Source organism: Zeus faber (assembly GCF_960531495.2).
Source record: "Zeus faber genome assembly, chromosome: 11".
Lineage (NCBI taxonomy): Eukaryota > Metazoa > Chordata > Actinopteri > Zeiformes > Zeidae > Zeus > Zeus faber.
Genome location: NC_137205.1, coordinates 21,283,509 through 21,308,307, shown reverse-complemented (window position 1 = coordinate 21,308,307; position 24,799 = coordinate 21,283,509). Strand labels below are relative to the sequence as shown.

General features: G+C 43.9%; 1 protein-coding gene across 1 annotated transcript in view; it reads left to right on the top strand.

Moving 5' to 3' along the window:
• Positions 1 to 24,799, top strand: part of LOC307237339 (ubiquitin carboxyl-terminal hydrolase 43-like) — a gene marked incomplete at both ends in the record, with an annotated part of 97,619 nt that overhangs the window by 9,581 nt on the left and 63,239 nt on the right. The window contains one exon of the mRNA XM_080010052.1: positions 3,123 to 3,269. Coding sequence (XP_079866178.1) covers positions 3,123 to 3,269 — 147 coding nt within the window. The remainder of the gene's footprint in view (positions 1 to 3,122; positions 3,270 to 24,799) is intronic.

Below are 24,799 nucleotides of genomic sequence, written 5' to 3'. Positions count from 1 at the left end.
ATGGAGATTTTGAAGATGTAGTGAATCGTTTTTTAGCTGAAACCTTCCACGTTTCTATGACAAATCTTGAACATAACCTTGAGTAACTCAAAGAATTTGGCTACATAGTTTTAATCTAATTATCATTGTATAATGTAATGGGATACAGTGTCAGTGATCATGTTTTTTTTTTTGTTGTTTTTCTTTTTTCTTTTATTTTTTATTTAATAACCTGCCTTGAAAATCAAAACATCACGACTTCCCACATCTCTTGCGGCATCGTACGAGATGGAAAATCCAAATAAACAGAGAAGTGTTTTCGGAAAAGCTAGAGTTTCCACCGCACCACTTGCGTTAACCAGATGAGATGAGCGGATCTTGGTACTCGGCCAACTCCCCTCGCAGTCTAATCACAACACGGAGCCTTTTCTCTACAACCTCAATTATATTCCTGAGACAATTGGTACCTTCAAGAGGTGGACGCTAATTACTGTTATTACTTTTCCGTAATTACTGGCTGCACAACAGCTGGAAGTCGGGACGCCGTGGATGCGTGGAGGTCGTGAGTAATGTCACCTAGAATACTGCATCAGCTGCAGGGTATTCACAACAACATAGAAAGAAAATATTATTGATCATGTTTTTCTAACGGGTGTGGTGGAGGTGTACTGCATTAAGACTTCCAGGAAGACCTCGAAGCAAACATTGTTCTAGCGAACATGTCAAGAGTATCACAGCTTGGTGTGTACACATCTGACCCTCGGTCTGCAGGCAATTCCTAGAAATCTACAAATGAAATATATTTTGTTTTAGGAATGAATGCAAATGTTTAAAGCGCATTAAGTATTTACAAGGAACATTGATTAGTCGAAATGCTTCTCGACCTGTTGGTTTTAAAATCTTCAGATGTGGAACTCAGCTTGAGCGTATGAATTTGACTCCATGATGTATGAGCGATCAACGGAAGATCCTGTTTGATGGTGGTGTTTAACTGCTTACACACACACACACACACACACACACACACATACACACTCACACACACACGCATGCTGCGGTAGTGTGTATGACGGGTCTTTGAAAGGCCGAAAATCAGGTGGAGGAGCGTTGACACAGCTGGCGACGCGCTGCTCCGTGCTGAACGAGGACGCTGCAGAGGCACTGGACGCCACTGAAACGCTATAGTGATTAGGGAACAAATAAGCACACTGAATTAGGGTGTCACGCTCTTCATTTGTTGAAAACATAGATAGATAGATAGATAGATAGATAGATAGATAGATAGATAGATAGATAGGGTTCCACAAGACCTCTGAAGGTGTCCTGTGAAATCTGGCACCAAGATGTTAGCAGCAGAGCCTGTAAATCCTATAAGTTGTGAGGTGGGCCCCCCATGGATCAGGCTTGTTGTTCCAGCACATCCCACCGTTGCTCGATCGGATTGAGAACTGGGGAATCTGGAGGCCAAGTCAACACCTCAAACTCTTTGTCATGTTCCTCAAACCATTCCTGAACATTTTTTGCAGTGTGGCAGGGCACATTATCCTGCTGAAAGAGGCCACTGCCATCAGGAAATACCGTTGCCATGGAGGGGTGTACAGTATTTGGTCTGCAACAATGTTTAGGAAGGTGGTACATGTCAAAGTAGCCTCCACATGAATGCCAGGACCCAAGGTTTCCCAGCAGAACATTGCCCAGAGCATCACACTGCCTCCGCCGGCTTGCTTTCTTTCCATAGTGCATCCTGGTTCCGTCTCTTCCCCGGGTAAACGACGCACACGCATCATCAGACCAGGCCACCTTCTTCCATTGCTCCATGGTCCTTTCTGACACTCACATGCCCATTGTAGCCATATTTTATATTTACACTTGGGAGCAGCTTCAGGCTTAATACTATTCACTTTGACAAGATGTTCTATTTATTTATAGAACATCTTATAGATTTACCCTAACCCTAACCCTAACCCAATTCCATCTGAAACCATTTATTTTATTTTATTTATTTATATCAGTGATGATGTGAATGTCAGGTGTCGCTGTGTGAACAGCAAGTGATTGTTTTTCCTTGTCCTTTCCTGGTCATACCGCGGCTTTTGCAGGTCCCTTAATTTCACTGGAGCTTATAAGATGATATGCTCTTGCTCGCGTATCTCTGAAAGCAGGACTTTGATCTGCAAACTTGTAAGTTCTTTCTTTTTTATCTTGGTTCATGAAAGGCTTCTCAAGTGGGATGACACACCTTATAGGCTTACAGTATACGTCTTTTTTTTTGTCCATGGAGGAAGCACCAGAAAGTTTGGATCAAGAAAATGTGAACGTTCTTGCATGAGGCCTCACGGTGTCAGTCAACAAAGGACGTTCTCTGTCATTTTGAGGTTCAAGGAACAAAAGGAGACTCTGATCTGAGTTTTCTTTGATTGCCTTTCCAGACGCCACCAGAGGAGTGTGAAGTTGGGAAAAAACCTTCTTGCGATGTGAAGACAACCAGCCGCTGCGTCATTTATCAGCAGAGGCTCCCTGCCGTTCATCCGTTGAACATTTTAATATATAGATGCATTACAATCAGAGCCTTAAAACCAGCTTAACTTCTATAGAGCTCTTCAAATCTTACAAATAACACACAGGAGCCATTGGACTCCCGAAGCCTATCAGTACTTTGCTTAAAAAAGCCTTATGTAATTGTGTAATAATTTGGCCTCTTCAATGCCTTTACGTAATAGGAAAAGTTTACTTCTTGCCCTAAATCATGTACAGTCTCGAAGGGATCTCAAAGTGGGCAGATGTTGGGTCAGAAGAAACAAACTTAGAATAGGGACGAGTAGATGTTGTTGAGATTCTACTAGAGATATTGCAGAGAGAGCCAAGCTTCAGGTACACCAACAAGCACTGGTATGAATAAATATACCACTTAAAATTTTTAATTTATACCACTTAAAAAGAGCAGCTGAGCTATCTAGTGTCTTTTGGCTTCGCCAGACAATTCCCTTTGCAGCTTGAATCAGATCGGTTGTGAGGGGTAACTGTGATTTCGCGTGAAAGTCGGCCACCGCTGTCCAGTACCCAAATAAGTCAGGATAAGTCCCTCTCCTGTCATTAATTAGGGGTCACAAGGTCTCATACGGTGTCGTTTTTTCCCGCTCCAGACCACGGTTTCCAAGTATGGATCCCAGTTCCGTGGGAATTCCCAGCACGATGCTCTGGAGTTCCTGCTCTGGCTGCTGGACCGCGTCCACGAGGACGTCAGCCTGTCGTCGTGCAGCAATAACAACCACATCCCCGCTCCGGGAAAGGTAAGAAAACCATCACACCATGAAACTGTGAATCCATCACGGCATGAAACCATGAATCCATCACATCATGAAACCATGAATCCATCACACCATGAAACCATGAATCCATCACGTCATGAAACCATGAATCCATCTCACCATCACATCATGGAGCCATGAAAGCAGCACATAATCACATAATGAAACCATCAAACATCACGGCATCACATCATGAAACCATGAAACCATGAATCCATCCCATCATGAACCATGAAACCATGAATCCATCCTATCATGAGACCGTGAAACCATCACACCAGACGCTGGTTTTTCATGACTGGTCAGTTTCACTCCAGGCTTAAAGGACGATTCCATTACCAGACCATTTTCCCGATGATAGCTCAAATGTACTAGATTTGTTAAAGGTGACCTGTTATACTTTTATTTATTTTCTGTCACATATATAATGTCACAATGTTGGATGTTCATATTAGACGCAGCCAAAGTTTCAAATAATGAGGTAAACTAATGACAAACTAATCCCTGTGAACAAAACGCTCAGGCTTCCCACCGCTCTGAACGCTTGGTTTTCAAAGGTTTTTTCTGCTCTCAGCATGAGCTGACCTCAGCTCGTCATGGACTTCTTCATGTGATCATCTGCTCCATCTGACCCACTGTGCGTTTCTCCAAACAAAACCAATAAATATTGTGTGATTTTATTGTACTGTAGATGTATTGCGAGAGTACCGGTACTGTGTCCATGTCCCACAAGCTTGGAGAACAGCACCCTAAGTCGGAACTAAATTTCGAGTTATACCTTGTAGATCTAATACGAGGGAAGATTCAGCGACTGGGTTGCTCATTTCTCGCCTCAAATTTGTTCAGAAACAGATTTTGGTGGACTGATGAGGTGAAATCAGTGAAGGTTATGGAGTAAATAAACTGAAACACAGCAGTAAAGCTCAAACACTATTAGCTGACAGAGCCCTGAACTTGTGCTCAAACCCCATTGGCTCCCAGAACTCGTGGCCTGAGGAGGGTGGCTCCACCCACTGAAACAGAGCATCAGGAACACAATGGATTTAGAGGCCTGTTAGAATGGCTCTGATGCATAATCTGAGTGGCGTTTTCTATTTTTGGGTTTGGGAAAATTTGAACGATATGGTGAGGAACCTACCTTGAAATTACTGTATCTCCTGGAGTTCCCAGCACAAACTTATTGAACACTTTACTATTGAGAAACTTACCACTCACAACTTCTCACTGTGCTTTAATGCAGTTCAATGGGGCAAACGTTGTAAGCCTTAAAACATGTTAAATCTCCTTTAAAAAAACAAAAAAAACCCCAGAAAACTCACATTATAGTCCCAAGTTCTTTTAGTGATATTGTTTTAGTGCAAGCTTTTTGCATTGACTACAGCAGGTTGCCAGTAGGAAGCAACACAACTCCCTGTTTCTAGTCTCTTTAGTTAACATGGAAGTAGCCTGAAGACCTGATTTGTGGAAGCATGAGTCAATAATTGCAAAATTGGGGACTGTTTTCTTCCAGTTTAACATATAAATACTGTCGTGACAATATTATAGGCTTTTCATTTCCAGAAAGGAGTTTTAATGTGTGTTTTTTTTTTTTTTTTTTTTACGGCTTGAGACTTTGCCCAATTGGACTTGTTATAAATCATGGGAACAGACATTTTAATAAGGCCTAGTTGAAAACCAGTGATCCTATCGTTTTAAGGGGTGAGGTGAGGTGAGGATGTTAGGCCTGGTGTCTGAAAGTGCGTCCATGAAGGAAGTCCTTCTCTCACTCTGTCCCCGTGCTGACCCGATCGCAGAACAATTTTAAGTCCCATCTAAGTCCAAGGAAAATCACATTCTAAGTAAAATGACCAGGTCAATCTTTTTTTGTTTGTTTATGCCCCGATCTGTCAGTGAGCCCCCTTACAAGAGATATCTACGTGTAAAGTACAACATGTCAACATACAGTGTATTTATACATACAGTATAAATACAGTGTATTCTTTCCTGCTAGTGCCCCTTTCCACCTTTCTATCTGTTGATTATTGATTGTTTCTGTGCAGTTTATTCTACAAGGCAGTTCCTGGCTTCAAAATTCAAGCCTGGCTTCAAAAGCACGTCACGCCCCATGAATGCCCTTCACTGGTTTGAAAATTCACCAGCTTGTATTTATAGAACCAGTGGCTGAGCTCTAATTGGGTCTGCAGTGCAGCTTTTTCTTATATTTAGTTGTCTTATTTTTTTTTTGACCCAGGGAACCAGCGATGCGATCCGAGGTGATCAACCTTGGCTCTGAAGTGGTGATTTGCTGTTCCGCCAGTGTCCTCCGTTAGGCGGGCCCGTCGGCACCGTCGGGCCTAGTTGGGTTCAGGTTCTGCCCCAGCCCCCGGGGGTAGAACTTTGATCTCCTCTGCTGTGAATCATTAAAGGGGACCTATTATGAACACTCACTTTTTAAGTGCTTGTGCACATACTTTTGGGTCTCTGATGCTGTCAGTTCCGAAAACATGTCCTGAAACGCCCCGTTCACATCTTTGATCTTTGACCGATAAGGTGAAATCGGTGAAAGTTAAGGAGTAAATACAACCAAACCCGGAAGCCATGCTCAAACGCCATTGGCTCACAGAACTCGGGGCCTTGGGAGGGGGGCTCCTCCCACAAAAAACAGCCCGTTTTGGAACAGGTCTGTTTAGAGGTATGTTAGAATGGCTAGAAAGCATAATCTGAGTGGTATTTTCAGCCCAAAAAACCTTCAAAAACATGTTTTTGGGGCCTCAGAGACCTATATTAACTTGCGTAAAAAGGGGTATGATAGGTCCCGTTTAAGGCAGAGTTTTTATTCATTATTTATAACATTCTTTTTTTTTTTTACTTATTAAAAGCACGTCCCCTTCTTTCTTTTTATAGTGCTATCAGTGTGGTAACCCATGGCATAATTAATATAAAATAAAAAGGTGCTCCATTCCCTGTTGGTGAGTCATTGAAAATAAATCTCCGGTACTGTTGGCGAAGCCCGGCGTCCCAGAGCGATACTCCCGGTGATTTATTCAGTTGTATCATTACTGTTCTGAGACAAAAGGGGAGTCCCACAATAATTCAGACAGCCTGCGCGCTGCACATAAAGACAATTTAAGAACCTACACATCGTGGTCCTTTCAAGCTGGTACGGGCTATGATTCAATATTGTTCTTTAACGTTCTTCCAGGGGTGTGATATGGTGCTGGGCTCAAATTAAGATATTGAGCTATTAAGATACAGTGTAGTGTAATGATGAGGAGAAGATGTGACTAGTGGTAGTAATATGGTGAATAATTTTAGATGAAAACTTGAAGTTTCCATACGTGGTTTGATCTTTAACATCATCAATATGTGTTCAAATAATGTTGAAACTGATGCACTGTAAAAAAAAAAAAAAAAATGAAAAATAACCCCAACTCCTCTCTCCTCGCATAGGTTAGTTGGCACCATTTGTTCCAAAAAAAACTGATATTTTCATATGCAATTCTCATGTGGTGGCATGCGGATTAATGTGAAAAGTCACATGTGGTTTTCACATATGAAATACTGTAACTTTTTAGGAAGGGAGTACTTTTTTTTCCACATAATAATCTTGAAAAACATAATTTTATTTATTTTTCATGTATTTTTGTTTATATATATATATATATAGATATATATATAATGGATTTATGTATTAAAATACAATGTGTCGCAACAAGCTTGTCCTCAGAGCGTTGTTGACCTGAGGTGCTAATGAGGCCTGCCCTGCTGTGGAGAGCCTACAGATTGTCCACGTCCGTCTCCATTCCTTCTCCAACACTGTTCTTTTATTAGCAGCAAGAGGTTAAAAGGGAGGATTCTCACTCCAGCCATGTGGTATAACACCAGACACATAGATAACACACCGTCTGTGTGTATGTCTATTTGTGCGTGCATGCGCGCGCGCGCGTGCAGTGTATTTTTTTTCTGCCACCCGCGTTCTCTCCATCCCTCCATCTTTGTGCATCCTGCAATTTGGATTTGACACCTGCCCTCTAATTTCCCACCCCCTCCTGCCCAGCTTGTTTATCTGCCCGCCACAGGATGCAACAGGATTCTGATCTGGCAACAACAAAGTGTCAATCTGCCGCGGAGCCGGGTGCCCTTTAGTCCGGCTCCGGGGGGTACGGGGTGGGGCGTGGGGGCTTCTGGACGGTGTTTTTGAGTCTAGACGGGCGTATAAAGGACCAGCCGCTCAGGAGGTAGAGCAGGTTTAAATCGGAGGGCTGCTGGTTTGATTCTGTGGCTCCCATTGGTGATGAGGGGTGCTTGAGCAAGACACTAAACCCCAAACGTTTTTCTAGACGAGCCAGGGCCCCAACACCAACTTTTAGAGGTGAATGCTGAATTATAATCTTTTTTCATAGTTTAGTGATAATGATCCTGTATAATTATGATCCATATTTAAAGATTCTCCCTTGTTGTACCATTTTTGACAGAGTAAATCTAATGCACTACGAAAGCCCATTTTCTCTGTGGACATTTCTGAACAGACAGAGGGGTTTAGCATGCTTATTTTTCATCTTTTTAAACATATGACAAGTGGCTGACAATGGGGCAACCAGACCGCATGAGGTGGTTGACATTGGCCCCAATCCTCAAGTAGAAATTAGGTTAGCTATTATGTTCGGTTTAGAAACTATTGTGCAGAATCTCCGGGTGCGTTGCAAAGACATTTCACTGCATATATGTATGTGACAAATAAACCTCTTGAATCTTGAATCAATCGGGTTGCCCGGGGCAACTGGGCATCTGTTATTGTCAAGCCCTGCACGCTGGTTGGCACCTTGCTTTGGTGTGTTTCACCGGTCAGTGAAGGGCTGGACGATATTAACCCTCGATATTAACAATATTAAATATCTCTATCTATATATATCTATAAATAGATCTCTATATATCTCTATATTAAATATCTATCTCTATAGCTATATTTTTGGATGAAAACTTCCTTATTGATCATTTCACAATATTTTGGAACCAATCTTATGTTTTCATAAGATATTCACACACAAGAAACAATCATAGGATGTTACGATATCCTATGATTTTTGATATTAATAGAACATTTAACTGTACTACTACAGAAACCAAAATCACAGACGATATCTAGTCTTATGTCACAATTAAAAGATTATATCAGCTGTATCTCCCATCCCTATGCCGGTATATATGAGTAAGAGAATTAGGAACAGGTATTGTCTCTAAAATGCTTCATGTTGGACATACAATGATGTATAATGCTATACAATGCTATTTAATGACTATATAAATATAGTCCATTTTCACAGGGATGGAGGACTGATAGCGGCTGTCATGATTCTGGCACCTTGGGAGGAAATGCCACTCCATGTTAACACCTACTGTATACCGAAGATGCTGGAGAGGAGGAAGCTTGAGATTAATGAGTTTTTAAATGTAATAAAAATGCACTTCGGCTTTGTAGTGGAGTCCAAGGGACCTTCACTGGAAAGAAACAAAAGACCAAGAATAAATAATTCATATCAGACGGCGAATCGATGCATCTCGTTTGAGTGCGTTGTTGGAAAAACCGATAGTTGTCACTTTGAGAGAGCTAGTTTATTCTAAGGAAGAATGCAACTTCAGATTTAATAAGGGTGTAAGCTTGAAATTAATTCCACATAACAACTTATTAATCTAATCTTTTATTGGCTTTAGCTGCCTTACTTGAATGGACAAACTACTGATGTTCGATCCAAAACACTACAAAGTCCGCTGCTGGTGTAAATTTTCTGTTGGAAAAACGAACGTGAGCAGTAATGGAAGCGTTTCTCTGAACTGGGAGTAGGCTGGATCCCAATTGTAGCACAGCAATTGTAAAATAAATAAATAAATAAATGCACATTTGCACCCGCTGCACTCCCTCTCCTTGAAGGTAAATTCCATTAAATCCGAGTCTCATTGCTATTATCAATTAAGTTGATCACCTATAATAAAACAAACTTTGAGCAAGAGCTGCAACAACTACAGCAATGCCAATGTAATTGATGCCAGTGATGATGTAAAATTGCTGTCAACAAATTTGGAAGGCGATAGTGGAGGACGACCAAAGATGTTAAAAGTGTGGGAGAACTTTAATTGAAAGTCTTGTAAAGGCCGTTTGCTGCAAAATCTGCAAAGTTGAACTTGTTGCCATTTCATGCTTTTAATGCTTAAAATAAGTTTGCTTTTTTTTAAGCCACCGACAAAACGGTTGCTAGTTGCAGCCCTATTCCAAACCAGCTCGCAAATTTTGGAAGTCAAATTTTAGCCCGAAACTACAGTACTGCACATGTTCCGGCTTTCAGCTCCACCATAGGCGATGATCTACTCCTTTGTCCTCTGCGCTAGTGGGCCAGCTCGCCCAGAAGCAGTTGTACTTTTTTTCCCCCAAAATGGTGTGCTGTTTGCGTAATACATTTTGACATATACCATTTATCGCTTTTTTTCTGCCACCCCTAGTTCTTTGGAAAGTTTGTGTTGCCCATAAAGAGAGACTTATTCTCTGAGGTTTGCTTGCATCTGTTGAATCATCCACCTTCTACTGTGCGTTTATTTTATTGTCACTTTGAGTCACATTTACTCTACTGTTCAGTTGAATACGCCACGTTCAAGTCCCAGATCAAACCATCTGCGTTCTTTTAAAAACCTTCGAAGCGAAGTAGTCGGTTTGTTTCGGGGACTCACAGCGTCGCAGCAAATGAATGTTCAATCAGGACACAAGAGGAAAATAACTACAACATGACACCCCGTAGCCACATTCAGAGCCGTGCAATTAACACTGCACTAATTTATTCATAGGGTTTTATTGTATTGTTTCGCAGTTTGTCTGTTAATAGTTATAATGGTTTTAATATTTAATGATGGCGAGTAAAAGCCACGCAGCACATGGCGTCATGCAGTATCACTGACTGAATAACGTTTTTGGGCTTTTCTTCTGAAAACCACAGGCAATGTCACAACATCTTTGTCCGTATATGATTACTCATACTTCTGAGGTTGAGGTAATATGTCATTTTTGGGGGTCGTGCACATCAGAGAAGCATAGCGGCCAATACCAGGGATCATGTCAGAGAGTCAAATGCTCAAGTTCCTGTTGTTAAATATAAAATAAATTCATAGAGCTCCTCTGGTGAGTCATAACAGAGCCCTGACTATTTGCGCTTTGAAACTTGAGTTTTCAGAGCACCGTCAGCTAACAAACACAATTGCAGAGAGGCTAAATAGTCAGTGCCTGGAGGAGGTGGAGGCGAAAAAATCACTCACAAAATTGCGGTTTTTGAATGTTTCACGGTCTCAAAAGGTAATGAAACGTTAGTCTCTTTTTGGGGATTCGGCTCTATACGAGTGACTCGGTAAATAAGAGTTGTTCATTTGAAGAGCCGCTGTTGAATGATGTACTTGAGTGTCGAGTGTCGCTGAAGGTCTGTGCCTGCAGCTACCAACTTTCAAATAAACAGCTCTTTTGCCGGCGTGACTCCCGACTCCCGAGTCATTGAACATCATTTGTTTGCAACGAGCAAATCATTGGCGACTCTTGCATCGCTTGTCACGGAAATCACTAACCAAACGCAGATCAACTGCATCAGGACAGAGGCTTGGCGGTCACAAGTCAAAGCGAACAGACAGTGATAGACGAGCAGGATAGATCTATACATACACCGATCAGCCACAACATTAAAACCACTCAAAGGTGAAATGAATAACTAATCATCTTTCAATGGCACCTGTCAAGGGGTGGGATATATGAGGCAGCAAGTGAACAGAACCTCTGAACCTCTTTAACAGGGACCAAATTGAACCGGCGACAGGGTCATGGGTGCCCATGGCTCATTGACGCACGTGAGGAGTGAAGTCCAGCCCGTCTGGTTTGATCCCACAGAAGAACTACTGTAGCACAAATTGCTGAAAAAGTTAATGCTGCTATGACAGAAAGGTGTCAGAACACACAGTGCATCACAGCTTGCTGCGTATGGGGCTGTGTAGCCGCAGACCGGTCAGAGTGTCCCTGCTGAACCCTGTCCACCGCTGAAAGCACCTACAATGGACTCGTGAGCGTCAGAACTGGACTGTGGAGCGATGGAAGAAGGTGTCCTGGTCTGATGTATCACGTTTTCTTCTACATCATGTGGATGGCCGGGGTTGGAACCAAGCATGAAGCTAGTCAGCAACATCTACTGAATACTAACCTGAATACATGAACTAAACCTCGACAAACAGCGTTTCGTGGAAAGGAGGTTGCCGGATCCACCCTCGTGCTGGAGCCCAAAACCGACCAAGGTCATCCCCGGAGGCTCCGCTATGGTGCCACCAAACTTTGGACCAGGCGACCAAAGCTCCTCACGTCCGGGACAAAAAGGAGCCCCGAGAACACCGGCCAGAACAGGAAGACCCTGAAGATGGCTGTAATCGCATTAGTCCACCATCCTAGCACAGATAAAATAGTTTCCTAATCTAATATTTACTTCAGCATTTTTAAATCCGCCACAAAGGTTACGCTGTGTTTGTTCACCCTTCAGCCCTTTCGCCACTTAGTCTGCATTCTTTCTTCTAATGTGGTTTGGTTGGTTCCATGGTGGCGGTGGGTTTTTCGGGGGAGGAAACAATTACCGTTGAGTGTGTTGACATAACGTTGTGTACCTTTTTGATAGTCGTACAAATAGATTCAAAGGGCAACAGGGGTTTCGGTCGCACTTTGCGTCAACGCGTTCTGTAACTATCGGCCCATTGTTTTACGCCCCATTTGAGGAAAGAGAAAACAACTTAACAATGCGATATGCGGAGGTGGGTAGAGTACGCAGAAGCCTTTACTTAGGAGTAGGAGTTCGGCTGCTGCAGAGATGTTTACTTTTGAGTACAGCTGGATGCCGTGTTGAGGAGTTAGAGTATATGAATAGTTTACTGAACTACTACTGCGAGTAATTACTGTGTTTCAAAAGACTCAAAGGTCCTCTGATCATTGAAATGCAAACCCGAGCGATACCTCCCAAACTTTATGTTTGTTTACAATCTGTTGACGAATGAACTGCGTGCTGTGAATTCCAAGTGCCATTGTCGAAGCGCTACCGAAGAGACGCGTTCGACTTGACGAATACACCAGTACACGTACCTACCCTGACAAAGTCCCCAAAAACCTTTATACCGTCCGGAACCGTAGCCGAAAAATGACTTACCGGCCTAGTCCTGCAATATTTACCCGTCCGGAAAGGGCTGGAGACAGAGGACGGGACATGATGGAAGGAGTTGAAGAAAGAAAGGAAGGATTGAGTGAAGAGCAGCATGCCCACTGACTGAAGAAGAGAAGAATCTCCTTTTGTTTCTTTTTTTTTTTTAAATTTTTATCAGTGGTGAAACACGTGGCCTGAGCTGGGAATCAGGGGGTTGAGAGAGGGGGGACGGGCGGGATCACAGTCTCCCCTTGGCTTCCCTCTCAGCCTCATCCCTTTAGAGGTCTTAGCGCAGGCCTCGGTGAGACTGTTTAGTAAATCTCTGCTATCGGCGCACCACCCAGAGAGGAGCTTTGCGGAGGGCGGGAAGGGGGAGGCTTCCAGGAGCTCCGGCGGCGTGGGCGTGGGGGTGGGGGCGGGGATGAGGGTGGGGATGAGGGCGACGGTGGCAGTCTGACGCTCTCCCTGTGAAACAAAGGAATCTATTACATGAAAACTGTGTCGGTGGACGCCAAAACATGAAAACGAGAAGATGTGTTGCCACTGTTTCTCCGTGAGTGAGGCGGTTAATCTGGCGTGACCATAACAATCGGGCATTTTGCGATGGTCGTTTTTTTTATTTTTACCCTGAGGTGACCGTATTTCTTGTATTTTTTATTTTTTTGTGCATTTCTCCAGTTAAAAGCTTTTTAAAAGGCATCCTTCTCTAAAAGAAAAGGGGGTCGGATGTGCCTGTGATGTTCCGATATCTGATCTGCCCACCAGCCTGAGCACACGTTGCGTGTCATCAGGACACAATACAACCTGTTTTTCGACAAGGTTTTAATGGTTTTAATATTTAATGATGGCGAGTCAAAGCCACGCAGCACATGGCGTCGTGCAGTATCACTGACTGACTTACGTTTTTGGACTTAGTGACTTTTCTTCTGAAAACCACAGGCAATGTCACGACATCTTTGTCCGTGTATGATTACTCATACTTCTGAGGTTGAGGGAAAATGTCATTTTTGGGGGTCGTGCACATCAGAGAAGCATAGCGGCCAATACCAGGGATCATGTCAGAGAGTCAAATGCTCAGGTTCCTGTTGTTAAATATAAAATGGTGAGTCATAACAGAGCGCTGACTATTTGCGCTTTGAAACTTGAGTTCTCAGAGCACCGTCAGCTAACAAACACAATTGCAGAGAGGCTAAATAGTCAGTGCGTGGAGGAGGTGGAGGCGAAAAAATCACTCACAAAATTGCGGTTGTTGAATGTTTCACGGTCTCAAAAAGTAATGAAACGTTAGTCTCTTTTTGGGGATTCGGCTCTATACGAGTGACTCGGTAAATAAGAGTTGTTCATTTGAAGAGCCGCTGTTGAATGATGTACTTGAGTGTCGAGTGTCGCTGAACGCCTGTGCCTGCAGCTACCAACTTTCAAATAAACAGCTCTTTTGCCGGCGTGACTCCCGACTCCCGAGTCATTGAACATCATTTGTTTGCAACGAGCAAATCATTGGCAACTCTTGCATCGCTTGTCACGGAAATCACTAACCAAACGCGGATCAACTGCATCAGGACAGAGGCTTGGCGGTCACAAGTCAAAGCGAACAAGCGGTGATAGACGAGCAGGATAGATCTATACATACACCGATCAGCCACAACATTAAAACCACTCAAAGGTGAAATGGATAACTAATCATATTTCAATGGCACCTGTCAAGGGGTGGGATATATGAGGCAGCAAGTGAACAGAACCTCTGAACCTCTTTAACAAGGACCAAATTGAACAGGCGACAGGGTAATGGGCGCCCATGGCTCATTGACGCACGTGAGGAGTGAAGTCCAGCCCGTCTGGTTCGATCCCACAGAAGAACTACTGTAGCACAAATTGCTGAAAAAGTTAATGCTGCTATGACAGAAAGGTGTCAGAACACACAGTGCATCACAGCTTGCTGCGTATGGGGCTGTGTAGCCGCAGACTGGTCAGAGTGAGTGGAGCCCGAAACGACCAAGGTCACCTCCGTTCATCTCCCCGTTCAAGCCACTTTGGTGCTTATTTTGTGTCTATTTTGAAAAAATGGACAAAAAGAAAAAACCTACATCTACGCCAAATCCGATAAGCCAGGCGAGGAAAACACTTTTCCCACTTGAGGATCACTTCGGGTATTACGGCAGCAGAAGTTGACAGAACTGCGCAAGTTCTTTGTAAAAACAGAATTGAAAGATAAAAAATGAAACTATGAAAACACATGTATAAAGAGGAGGTAAGAGGGGGCAGCACCTGTGCAGCTGACTGTTAACAAACTTGAGATTCACAATCAATTTTCAAATCCATTATGATTTGTTGCTTCAATCTTAATATAATATTGATATATTTAGTATCATCCTCTTGAGGATCACTCCTGTCTACTGATTCCAGTTTAATCCATAGTGTTGGTATCGGGTGCAAATTTTTCAATATAATGTGCATACTGTGCAATAAGCCTGCACAGTGTGACGTGTTTTTCTCCAGGTAACACTGCTGGATGGCAGGCTCACGGCGAGGCTGAGGGGGGAGTCAGCCTTCCCCCCCAGGCCGAGCGTCCCCTCAAATCCCAGGAGCCGTTAGCCGCTATCTTCAGGACCCCACTGTGGCCACTGCACTCATTGTTTCTCTGTGCACGTCTTGCGAGTCATTTTGGCACAGGAGACCCAGCGCCCAGAGGGGAAGAAGGGAATCCCCTGACAGCCCCCTACCCCCCGACAGCCCCTCCCTCTCCCACGTCATGCACACACACACACACATACACACACACACACGCGCAGGACACACACATATACACACATTAACACAACCACACACTGGTTGATTTGCAGTCCAAGTAGATTTGTGACCCTTTCAATAGAGGTCCACTGTTTGACGTACACGAGTGTGCGCGCGCACGCACACACACACACACACACACACACACACGCGCGCGCGCGCGCACGATGCACACACAAACAAATGTAACATTTACTGTAGGCTCACTATGTGATCTTTCTCTTTTGGTTGGGTGTTCATTTATCACTTAGGAAACAGTGCAAGTGTGAATCTCGCTCTCGCTCGCGCTGTCGCTCTCTTGCTCTGTCTCTCGCTCTCTCTGTCTCGCTCTCTCTCGCGCTGTCTCCCTCACTCCGTCTCACTCTCTCTGTCTCCCTCGCTCTCTCGCGCGCGCTCTCTCTCTCTGTCTCCCTCGCCCTCTCGGTCTCTCGCTCTTTCGGTCTCTCCCTCTCTCTCTGTCTCTCTCTCTCTCTCTCTCTCTCTCTCTCTCTCTCTCTCTCTGCTGTTGCTCTCGCTCTTGCTCTCTCTATGTCTCTCCCTCCCTGTCTCCCGCTTGCTCACTTGCTCTCTGTCTCTCTCACTCTCTGTCTCTCGCTCTGTCTCTCGCTCTGTCTCTCGCTTGCTCACTCGCTATCCCTCTGTCTCCGTCTCCCTCGCTCCCCCTCTCGCTGTGAATGTGTCTCTTTGTGGGTAAAGGGAAGAAAGAAGCGCTTGTTTTGCGGTGTGAGGGAAGAGGTGAGTCTGGGTTCGAGGTTGGGCACTGTGTGTGCACTGGGTGTTAAAGGCGTAAGTGGTAGTGACAGGCGGACAGATAGGAAGGGTTGGGGGAGGGGGGTACGAGCTATGATTTCACAAAACACAACAACCGCAGCCACCGATGCAGCAAAAATAAAGCACTTACTGTAAGGGACCAACGTGTATATCTGCTCTCCAAATGTGTTTATCCACATAAGGTGGTCGAGCCGTAGGTGAAGTGTCACCGGGGCTGATCGCTGGTCCCAGATCACAAAACTCATATCACCATATCATCGTACCTTGCTTGTTGTGAATATCTACCCTTGTTTTTATTTCTGTGCTTGCTGCAGATCATTCCACTGCGCAGGTGCTTGTCGGAACCTTTTTTGCACCATGTCTGTTTCTGTAAACGCTCCTCAGAGGCTTGTGTTTGTCCGCAAAAGTCAATCACCCGAGTGAGAAAATAAGTCTTTACAGATGTGACTCATGAGTAGAGTCAAGAGTCAACAAAAACACATCAGGGAGTCACCAAAAATAAATTTTTATTGCTACTTTGCTTTTGGTATTTTATGTTTTTGGCCCTTCTTATTAGGCGCTTTGCCACCAAGGTACAGGGACTAGACGCCACACTTTTTGGAGACCAGGAGCTAAGTGTAACCAAATCGTGGAAAAATTACATAAGTTCCTGATTCCTGAAATTGTTCCTGCGTGGGAAAGCCCAAAATTGGTTTGGCCATTTTCTTAGTGAGCTGAATGCTGTGCCTTAAGAATATATATAGCAGGATTTTCCTAGCTGATCTACAAAACATTAAACATGTACATGTGAAATGAAAAGAAGCCAAAAATGTAACAGTACCCTTTGTAATTATGTAATTAAGACCAATTTTTCCACACCTTTCCAACTCATCCAGCTGTGTAGGACATTGGTGGATCACCTGTTTTCGATTGATTCATTAAGATACATACCAACATAAGACATGTGATTTTCTCCAAAACAAACCAAAATGAAGAAGGAAGAGCCTTCAAAACAAGTCTAAGGTGTAATTATGAGCATGGATGTGGTGAAGGGTACTAGACCATCTGAAAGGTGCTGGACATACCTCAGAGCTCAGTGCGGTCCATAGTACAGAAGTGGAATAAATATGAAACTACAGCCACCCTGCCTCGGTCAGGCCCTCCACCCTCCTAAGCGCATTCAATGACAATAATAATAAAGATGGCACTTGTGAAGAAGGCGACTGTGACGCCAACTGTCACTCGCACAGTGGCTGAGATTGAACATGATCCTCATGAGTCAACAGTCTCCAAGGCATCGAACAAAAAGCCTTTAGAGGAGTGTGGCACAGAGTAAGCCCTGGCTGAAAAGGAAAGCCTATAAAAGACAAATGTCACTTGGAAGATACTGCAAAGATGTCGCGGAAGGTCTTGTGATCGGGATGGGACCCAAGTGGAACTTTTTGGCTTGAACATTAAGCCGGATCACACAAAAGTATGGTGGTGGAAGCGTCGCGTTATGGTGCTTTTCCGCCAAAGTGACTAGGCAATCAGGTCTGGGGTTGATGGGAAGATGAATGACATCCTGGATAAAAAGCTGCTCCTCTCTGCCAGGAAGCTAAAGCCGGGGAGGAAGTTAGTCTTTCAGTAGCAACCGTCCCAAAGTGCAGTGCCAGAATAGCGCTGGAGCGACTTGAAATGAAGAGGGTTGATGTCCTGACCTTCACCTCATAGAACATCTGTGGAAAGACCTCAGAGCTGCCATCCAAGTCCTCTCCCCCAACTCATCTGGCACAGCTTGAGCAATTTTGCAAAGAGGAGTGAGCAAAACCAGCTCCCACACATTGTGCAGCATTAATGGAGCCTTATTAAAAACCACTAGCTGCTCCAATGAAGGAAGGGACTCCACCAGAGTTTGCGACAATATTTTTAATTGCTAATTTAAATCCGGTAAGGATTACAGTTTGTAGGACAAATGATAAAAAGACTGGCCCTATCTATTTTCAATGCATGCATGATCTCTCCTGTGCATGCAAAATGATGTATGTGAAATCCCTGTTTTTACATTTTTAGTTGTAATCTATATAATCATTATTATGTATTTTAGTACAGAAATGCCCAGCAGGCTTCACATTTACCAGACTTTATTCTAAATGACCAGCCAAAAGCTGGTCATTTCCGGCTAACTGGGCCTCTAGTCTCCTAATATCATTAGAGGTTCTGAGTGAGCCTCTCAGAGACGATCTGATTTTTTTCAAGTTTTTGCAAAATGTCTTTAATCCATATGCCATATTTTGGAGGAGAGATGTGTGGTGACAAAGGCTTGAACTTCCTTTCTGTTTATGAGTGGGGAGCTTCGGGGCAAACAGATAATCCAGAAAGAGCAGAGAGAGGATCAGGGCTCAGGTCAACACGGGAACATTTCGAAACATTTGAGAGTTTTCAAAAGTGCAAACTTCAGTCAGTTGAGGACAAAACCAAACATATGGACCAGATCAGCAAGTGACTGTTGGAGTGTGTGTGTATGTGTGTGTGTGTGTGTGTGTGTGTGTGTGTGTGTGTGTGTGTGTGTGTGTGTGTGTGTGTGTGTGTGTGTGTGTGTGTGTGTGTGTGTGTGTGTGTGGGCTCACAGTCAGCCAGCTGGAAGAGCAGCTTGAAGTGTGACCACTACGTGCTGGACTTCCTGCCTCACCTCTGACCCTGCTCACTGCTGATTGGCCGGTTGAATCCGACCTCCCCCCCAGCTGAGACGGAGGACGTGGAAGGTGTGTTTTTCCAGTGCCTGGAAGTGAAGTGGTAGAGGAATTCATCCTCACTTTGGCCTTTTCACACCTTTTGCGGAGTTTACATGTACTTCAATGGCAGCATTTTTAAACTTAATATTCGATGTGACATGCATGTTTCCTTTTACATCTCATTTAATGCCACCATGTTTAGACTTTCAACAAAATGTTAAATTGTCTCATTTTACATCTATTTCAATGGCACCATGTTTAAACTTTAAATTATTAGATATTTAAAAAAATATATAAAATATATATAAATATTAGCTTATGTAATATATATATATTTTTTAATTTATTTATTTAATGAAATCAAAGGGTAAAATAAACTTTTAAGTACCATGTTAAAATTAAGTTAAAAGTAGATGCAAGAACAAAACGTTTAATGGCGAAATGAAGATACAATCAAATGTTTCTAACTAATTGAGTTCTGATGTACTGATACTGATATATTCTATTTCAATATAGTGATGCAATGATCATTGTGTAAGTAAATGGATTTTTTTGACATGGCCCGTTTCTAAGTAGATTTCATTTAAGAACATCTTTTTGGGGTTTTTTTCCTTTAAAGGCAAACTGTGCCCTGCTCGGGGGGTGCGGGGATCAGAAAGAAGCCCAAGTTCACTCTTGTTTTGTAACCAGTGCTGCCTGTGTCTTCTTCTGGCTTGAGTTTACTCACTATTTATTTTGGCTTCGCTGTGACTACGTTTCCTGTTGCCAGCGCAACTCGCCATAAACATTTACCTTTCACAGTCTCCTCCAAATTAAGGCACAAATAACCCCACCTGCTCAGTTTTCATCTCCAGTTCAATGACAGCGCTGCGTTACTGCCCCCAAAATGTCCCAAAACGGGGTCATGGAAGCAGAGAGGGGATAGATTAGTTAAATCAACACGGGCTGTCAGTGCAGTGGAACAAAAAGCGAAAATTACTGTTTAATATACTGGTAATGGGGCAAAATCCAAAGCCCATTTCTCCAGTGTATCGGCTTGTACACACCACTACATCCTGGTTCCAAGAGCCGTTAAATCATATGAACTGGACTTCCTGCTCAGATGTTTGGGGGGGGGGGGGGAGATTTAATTGAGCTGTACAGATTGTCTTTGTTGTCGTTCATGACATAACGCTTTCATTTGCTAGTGTTTTCAAAACAAGTATATGGAAATTCGTGCAGAGCGGAACTTGTTTTTACAAGTTTACCAACATTTCTAGGTCACCTTGAGAATAATCAGATTTTAAAGTTGCACACACGACTGTATGTTGGATGTTCTTCCGTGATGAATGCAGTTTACTCAAACACAGCTTTGAAAGCCAAGTAACCTCTGCATTATTATCTTGTACCTTGTAGGCGATTGAATTTAGCAGCTGCCTGAAAAAGGTGCCGCGGGTGCAGCATCTCTGGTCAGGACTTATTGATTATTATAAATTCAACTAGACAGGCTTTTAGCTCGTCTTTATTTGTCACACACACCACAACACATTTCGTGCAGCCACAGCTACCGACACACACACATACACACACACACACACACACACACACACACACACACATACACACAAGCAATGGAGGCCGTGAAATGTGTGTTCCGCATTTTCCCAGCGAGGCTCCCAGGGGCGCTTGTGCATGTTTTTAGTGGGGGTTCTCACAATTTTATATGGAGGAAACCCCATGGGAGCATGGGGAGAACATGCAAACTCTCCACAGAAAAGCCCCAAATCGGGAGATAACCCACCGGAGCATGGTGCCAACAGTGCCACAAGGCGGGAATCAAACCCAGGACCTTGCTGCGAGTGCACCGTGCTTTTTGTATGTCATCTCGTCAAACCGAGTCCTGACGTCGATGTCTCTCCTCATCGGCAGCGAGGCTGGGTGCGGACGTCTCAGACGCTTCTGTGTTTCAAAAAAGAAGGAAGAATCCCTTTCCTTTGGAGCCGTTTGACTTCTACTTTATTTTAATACGGCTGTTGTTGGCATCGCTGAAGTATGGCTCTTCTCCAATATTCTCCAATTTGATATCCAATCGTGCCAGCATGTGGTACGCACCACCATTGGAACGGTCAAATTTGAATCCCATCTTTTTTTTGTAATGTAACTGATAGAGCGATTATCATGAGGAGCCTGGCGAACTGCTTGCTGGCAAAAATGGCCGCCTGCCCGTTGGCGTGCGCTGTCATTTAATCCTCGTCTGTGGGCGTCCGGTCTCCTGCTCGTCGCCACCCAGCCAGCTTCATTGTCAGCCGCAGAAGCAGCGCAGTAATAGTGATACAGCCCGTCATCTGGAAAAAGGGCCAACCCTCTCCGACATTAGATTTAATTCTCCGCCGTCGGCTCCTTCCGCCGCTCCTTTCTGCTGCTCTTTTTTCAAGGGAGGCTTGAAGCCTCCCGGGCGACACTGAGGAGAGTCTTCACAAAATCGTAATAAACCGGCGAAAAAATGTTGCCGGAGCCGAACTCGCGTTTGAATGAAGCGGCTCTCAAGAACTCTTCTCCGCTCCCTGATGAGAGCTGGCTGTCTGGGGGAGGCTTGTTTGTGGCTGCGCTTGTTTTTTTGGCCCTTTGTCCCGGCTCCAGAGTCATTTGGTATTTCCATAGAAACAAGAAGTGGAAGGACGGGTTGGAGAACACTTCCCCCGTTGACTTTTGTCAGCCCTTTCTGAACATACCATGTCAGCTTGTGTGACGCGGGGTTTTCAAACCAGGGGCCACAGCGCCCTAGAGGGCCGAAAGACGGTGCTGCGGGTGCAGTGTGATCTTGACAGATCATTTCAGGTACCCAAAAAGGTTTGTGTTTACACCATGGACCGTGTGGGTAGCGTCTGAGGTGAGTGTATCTGAAGAGAGGATTTGAAGCCTCGGGTTCGGGTTTAATGCTGGCCACCGTCTTCCCAGGATATGGAGCGCCAACTTCCAAACTCGGGCGCGGTCTTGGCGTGTTGAGGTCGAGGGGGAAACCGCCGGACAGTTGAGGGAAGGGAGGAAAACACGGCGGCCTCGCTCAGGCACAAACGAGAGATGTCGTCTTTTTCTGCCGACTTGAGAAGCGTCGTCGAGTGGCCGCTCGCTGAACTGCAGTTCAGCACTTCTGCATTGGCTGATGGGTTCAGGCCTGTTTTGCTCATAAAAAATCCAGTCTGATTATATAAGATCAAGGAGTGCTTGCCGTGAATATGGTATACTGCTGTTAAAATGCCTGCCTGCAAGTTGAACATAATGGAGTAGCAAAGACAAAATCATCCACTTCCGGTGACATGGAGAAACCACACACTGAAAGTGAAGTAAAAGTAATTATGACGACTCAGTTTTCTTGAAATCTGTATGTTCTTTTTATATTGGTGTTATTACTATGGTGTTATTATGTATTAATAGTCGTTCTACTCATACGTTAATTATATAGTACGTACAGTACGAACTTAAATACGTTGAAGTTCTTAATGTGATATAATCTACTCGAGTCCAGCGGTTCCCAACCTTTTCGGACTCGCGGCCCACTTGAAAATCTCAAAAGTGTTGGCGGCCCACACCCCACCAGAAGTAACACGGGAGCCAAACAGTGTGTTCTAAGAGGATGTTTATTTTAACAATCATATGCATTCTCATACATACAGCGCAGTCGTGGTAAAAACCAAAAAAGAGGTGGGTTAAAAATAACCTTATATCTATGGAACTTTTGCATTAATATGAACTCACCTCATGAGAAAGCTGATGTTGCCTGGCAGACACCAGATGCTTGATGTCTGGCTTAAGGGACGACAGTCTCAGGTGGAGATCTGGCTCAACATTCAGTTTATTCCTGTATTTCGTCTTCAACGCCACGAGCGCCCAAAAGCCAGTCTCACAGAGAAACGTCGTCGGGAAAGGCATCAGAAATCGCACAGCTCTGTTGGACGGATCGGGATTTGCGTTCTCGGTGCCCATACGTGACGTTTCGATGACTCTCTTCTTTCCCTGATGCTCCTTGAGTTTACAACCGAAAGATTCAAGCGGCTTGGACACGCCCTGTTGGTGTTTTGTCTCGAGGTGACGGCGCAGTTTACATGGCCTCAGTGCTTTGTTTGATAAAATCTCGGAACACACCACGCACAGCGGTAAAGGTTCGTCTTCCCTGCCTGTCCAAAACAATCCCAATGATAAATATTCGGCACTTTACTTTTTCCGAAGCTTTCTTTTTTGTTTGACAGGCCGGACTGTCCCGCCTGTCCGCCTTCCCGTTTCAGTGTGCCTGATGCAAGACAACCATCCATTTTGATTATCACCGCAAGTTCAAAAATGTACAGGTGCATGTCGATCATAGGCCGGCTTGGACGTAGTACGCCCTTACATAAGTTTCTATCTGTCAGCGATGATGCATTTTTTTGAAGGTTTTAAAGAAAAAATACCATGAAATGTTTTTGGGTTTTTTTTTGTTTGTTTTACATTTAAAAACGTTTTTGTAATGAATAATTTATTATTATTTTTTTCAATAAAATGTATCTGTTTTGCCGATGATTTGGCGACCCCCTTGCAATACTATAGACCCGGCATTAAAAATGACATCATGGTATTTTATCCCCATCAATCGGACGGGTTTATCCAACAAAAATTATGTTATTAAATTAGCAGTGGAATATCTCCTGTGTTCTATTCCTGATTAATATTATTTTAGATAATTCTGTTGGTTCTAATTCTCACAACGTTTTTCTATACTTGTTGTTACACCTCATCTGAAGCTATTTCTGTCACTATCTTAAACCCTGCAGTAATTCTGTTTTTAAAGAGAGCAATTTTTTCCCCAATTTTGGTAAAAAAAAAAAAAGAAAAAAGGAGCGCATCAACAAGAAACCCCGCCCATTGACTTTACCCGGCTTAACCGCTGTAAAAAATGTATTAAATATTCTTCAGACGCTTTCACTGCCCATGTTTTTCGGCAGCCTAGTCTAGTTTCCAGTTACTCCCGGTTTGATTCTCATAGCGGTTCAGAGCAACGTCTGGGGGGATAAATAAAACTTGCCGTAATATTTGTGGTAACTACCGCACATTGATTTCTTTCTCCCCAGAGTTGCGTGCTGTAGCGCAGGTTTAATAATAGTCTGGTGCTTCTCCAAAGACTCTCAGCAGGAAGCTGTTGGTCCCTCTTGAGCGAGTCAACTCTGTGTGAGAAACTTCCCGCGGATTTCGGGAGAGGCCACGGTTGGGTTGACACTTTAGTTCTCGACACGCGGTTTTTTTTTTTGTTTTGTTTTTTTCACCCTCGGCTTTAATTCCTCAAATCCCCGGACGACACCCTTGGCTGATCCGACGGCTACGGCGCCAGGCGGGAACAATGCGAGAAAAATGTCGTAACGGGTTGTGCCGTTGCGTTTTCTCCGCGTGGGCTTCTGTATTTTCTTTTACTGATCTCACTCCTTTCCGGCGGTGCCGTCACTCGGAGTGGCGGAGTCAGACTTTTCCGATTCAAATTCAAAGGACTTCGTCCCCGGAGGCCTCGTGCATTACTTTCAATAACACAACATTGCGCAACACGTGAGATAAAACAGATAAAAAAATATATATATTATGATATAATATTTTGAGTGTTTTATTTGAACATTTACGTCTTATAAATAGGAACATAACTGCAGATTTTTAACCTTGAATCATTAAATGGTGTTGTAATAAACAAACCAAGCAACAATACCTACGGAAGCAACAAATCATAGGATTGTGGTGATGATGACCATGGTCATTCAACATAGTAATGAGTGTAAAGTACTCTTTTGATGACCTATTATGTTTCCAAGGGATTTTTCCAAAACAACGTTCTTGTTTTTCATTAAATTCCTGTATCAGGAGGAAAAAAAAATAAGAATAAATGGAAATGTGGCGTTCTACAGTCTGGTTCCACGCTCCTGCGTGTGTGTGATTCTCTCGCTGGTTGGAAGTGAACGTAGCCGAGTGGAAGTCCACAGCTTATTATTCACCGGGAGCACGACAGCGTCGGGAGAGGGGCGGCCAGGTGCACGGCGTCCTGGACCGACCGCAGAGCCGGCAGGACCATCAGCGTCCACACCCGTTAGCA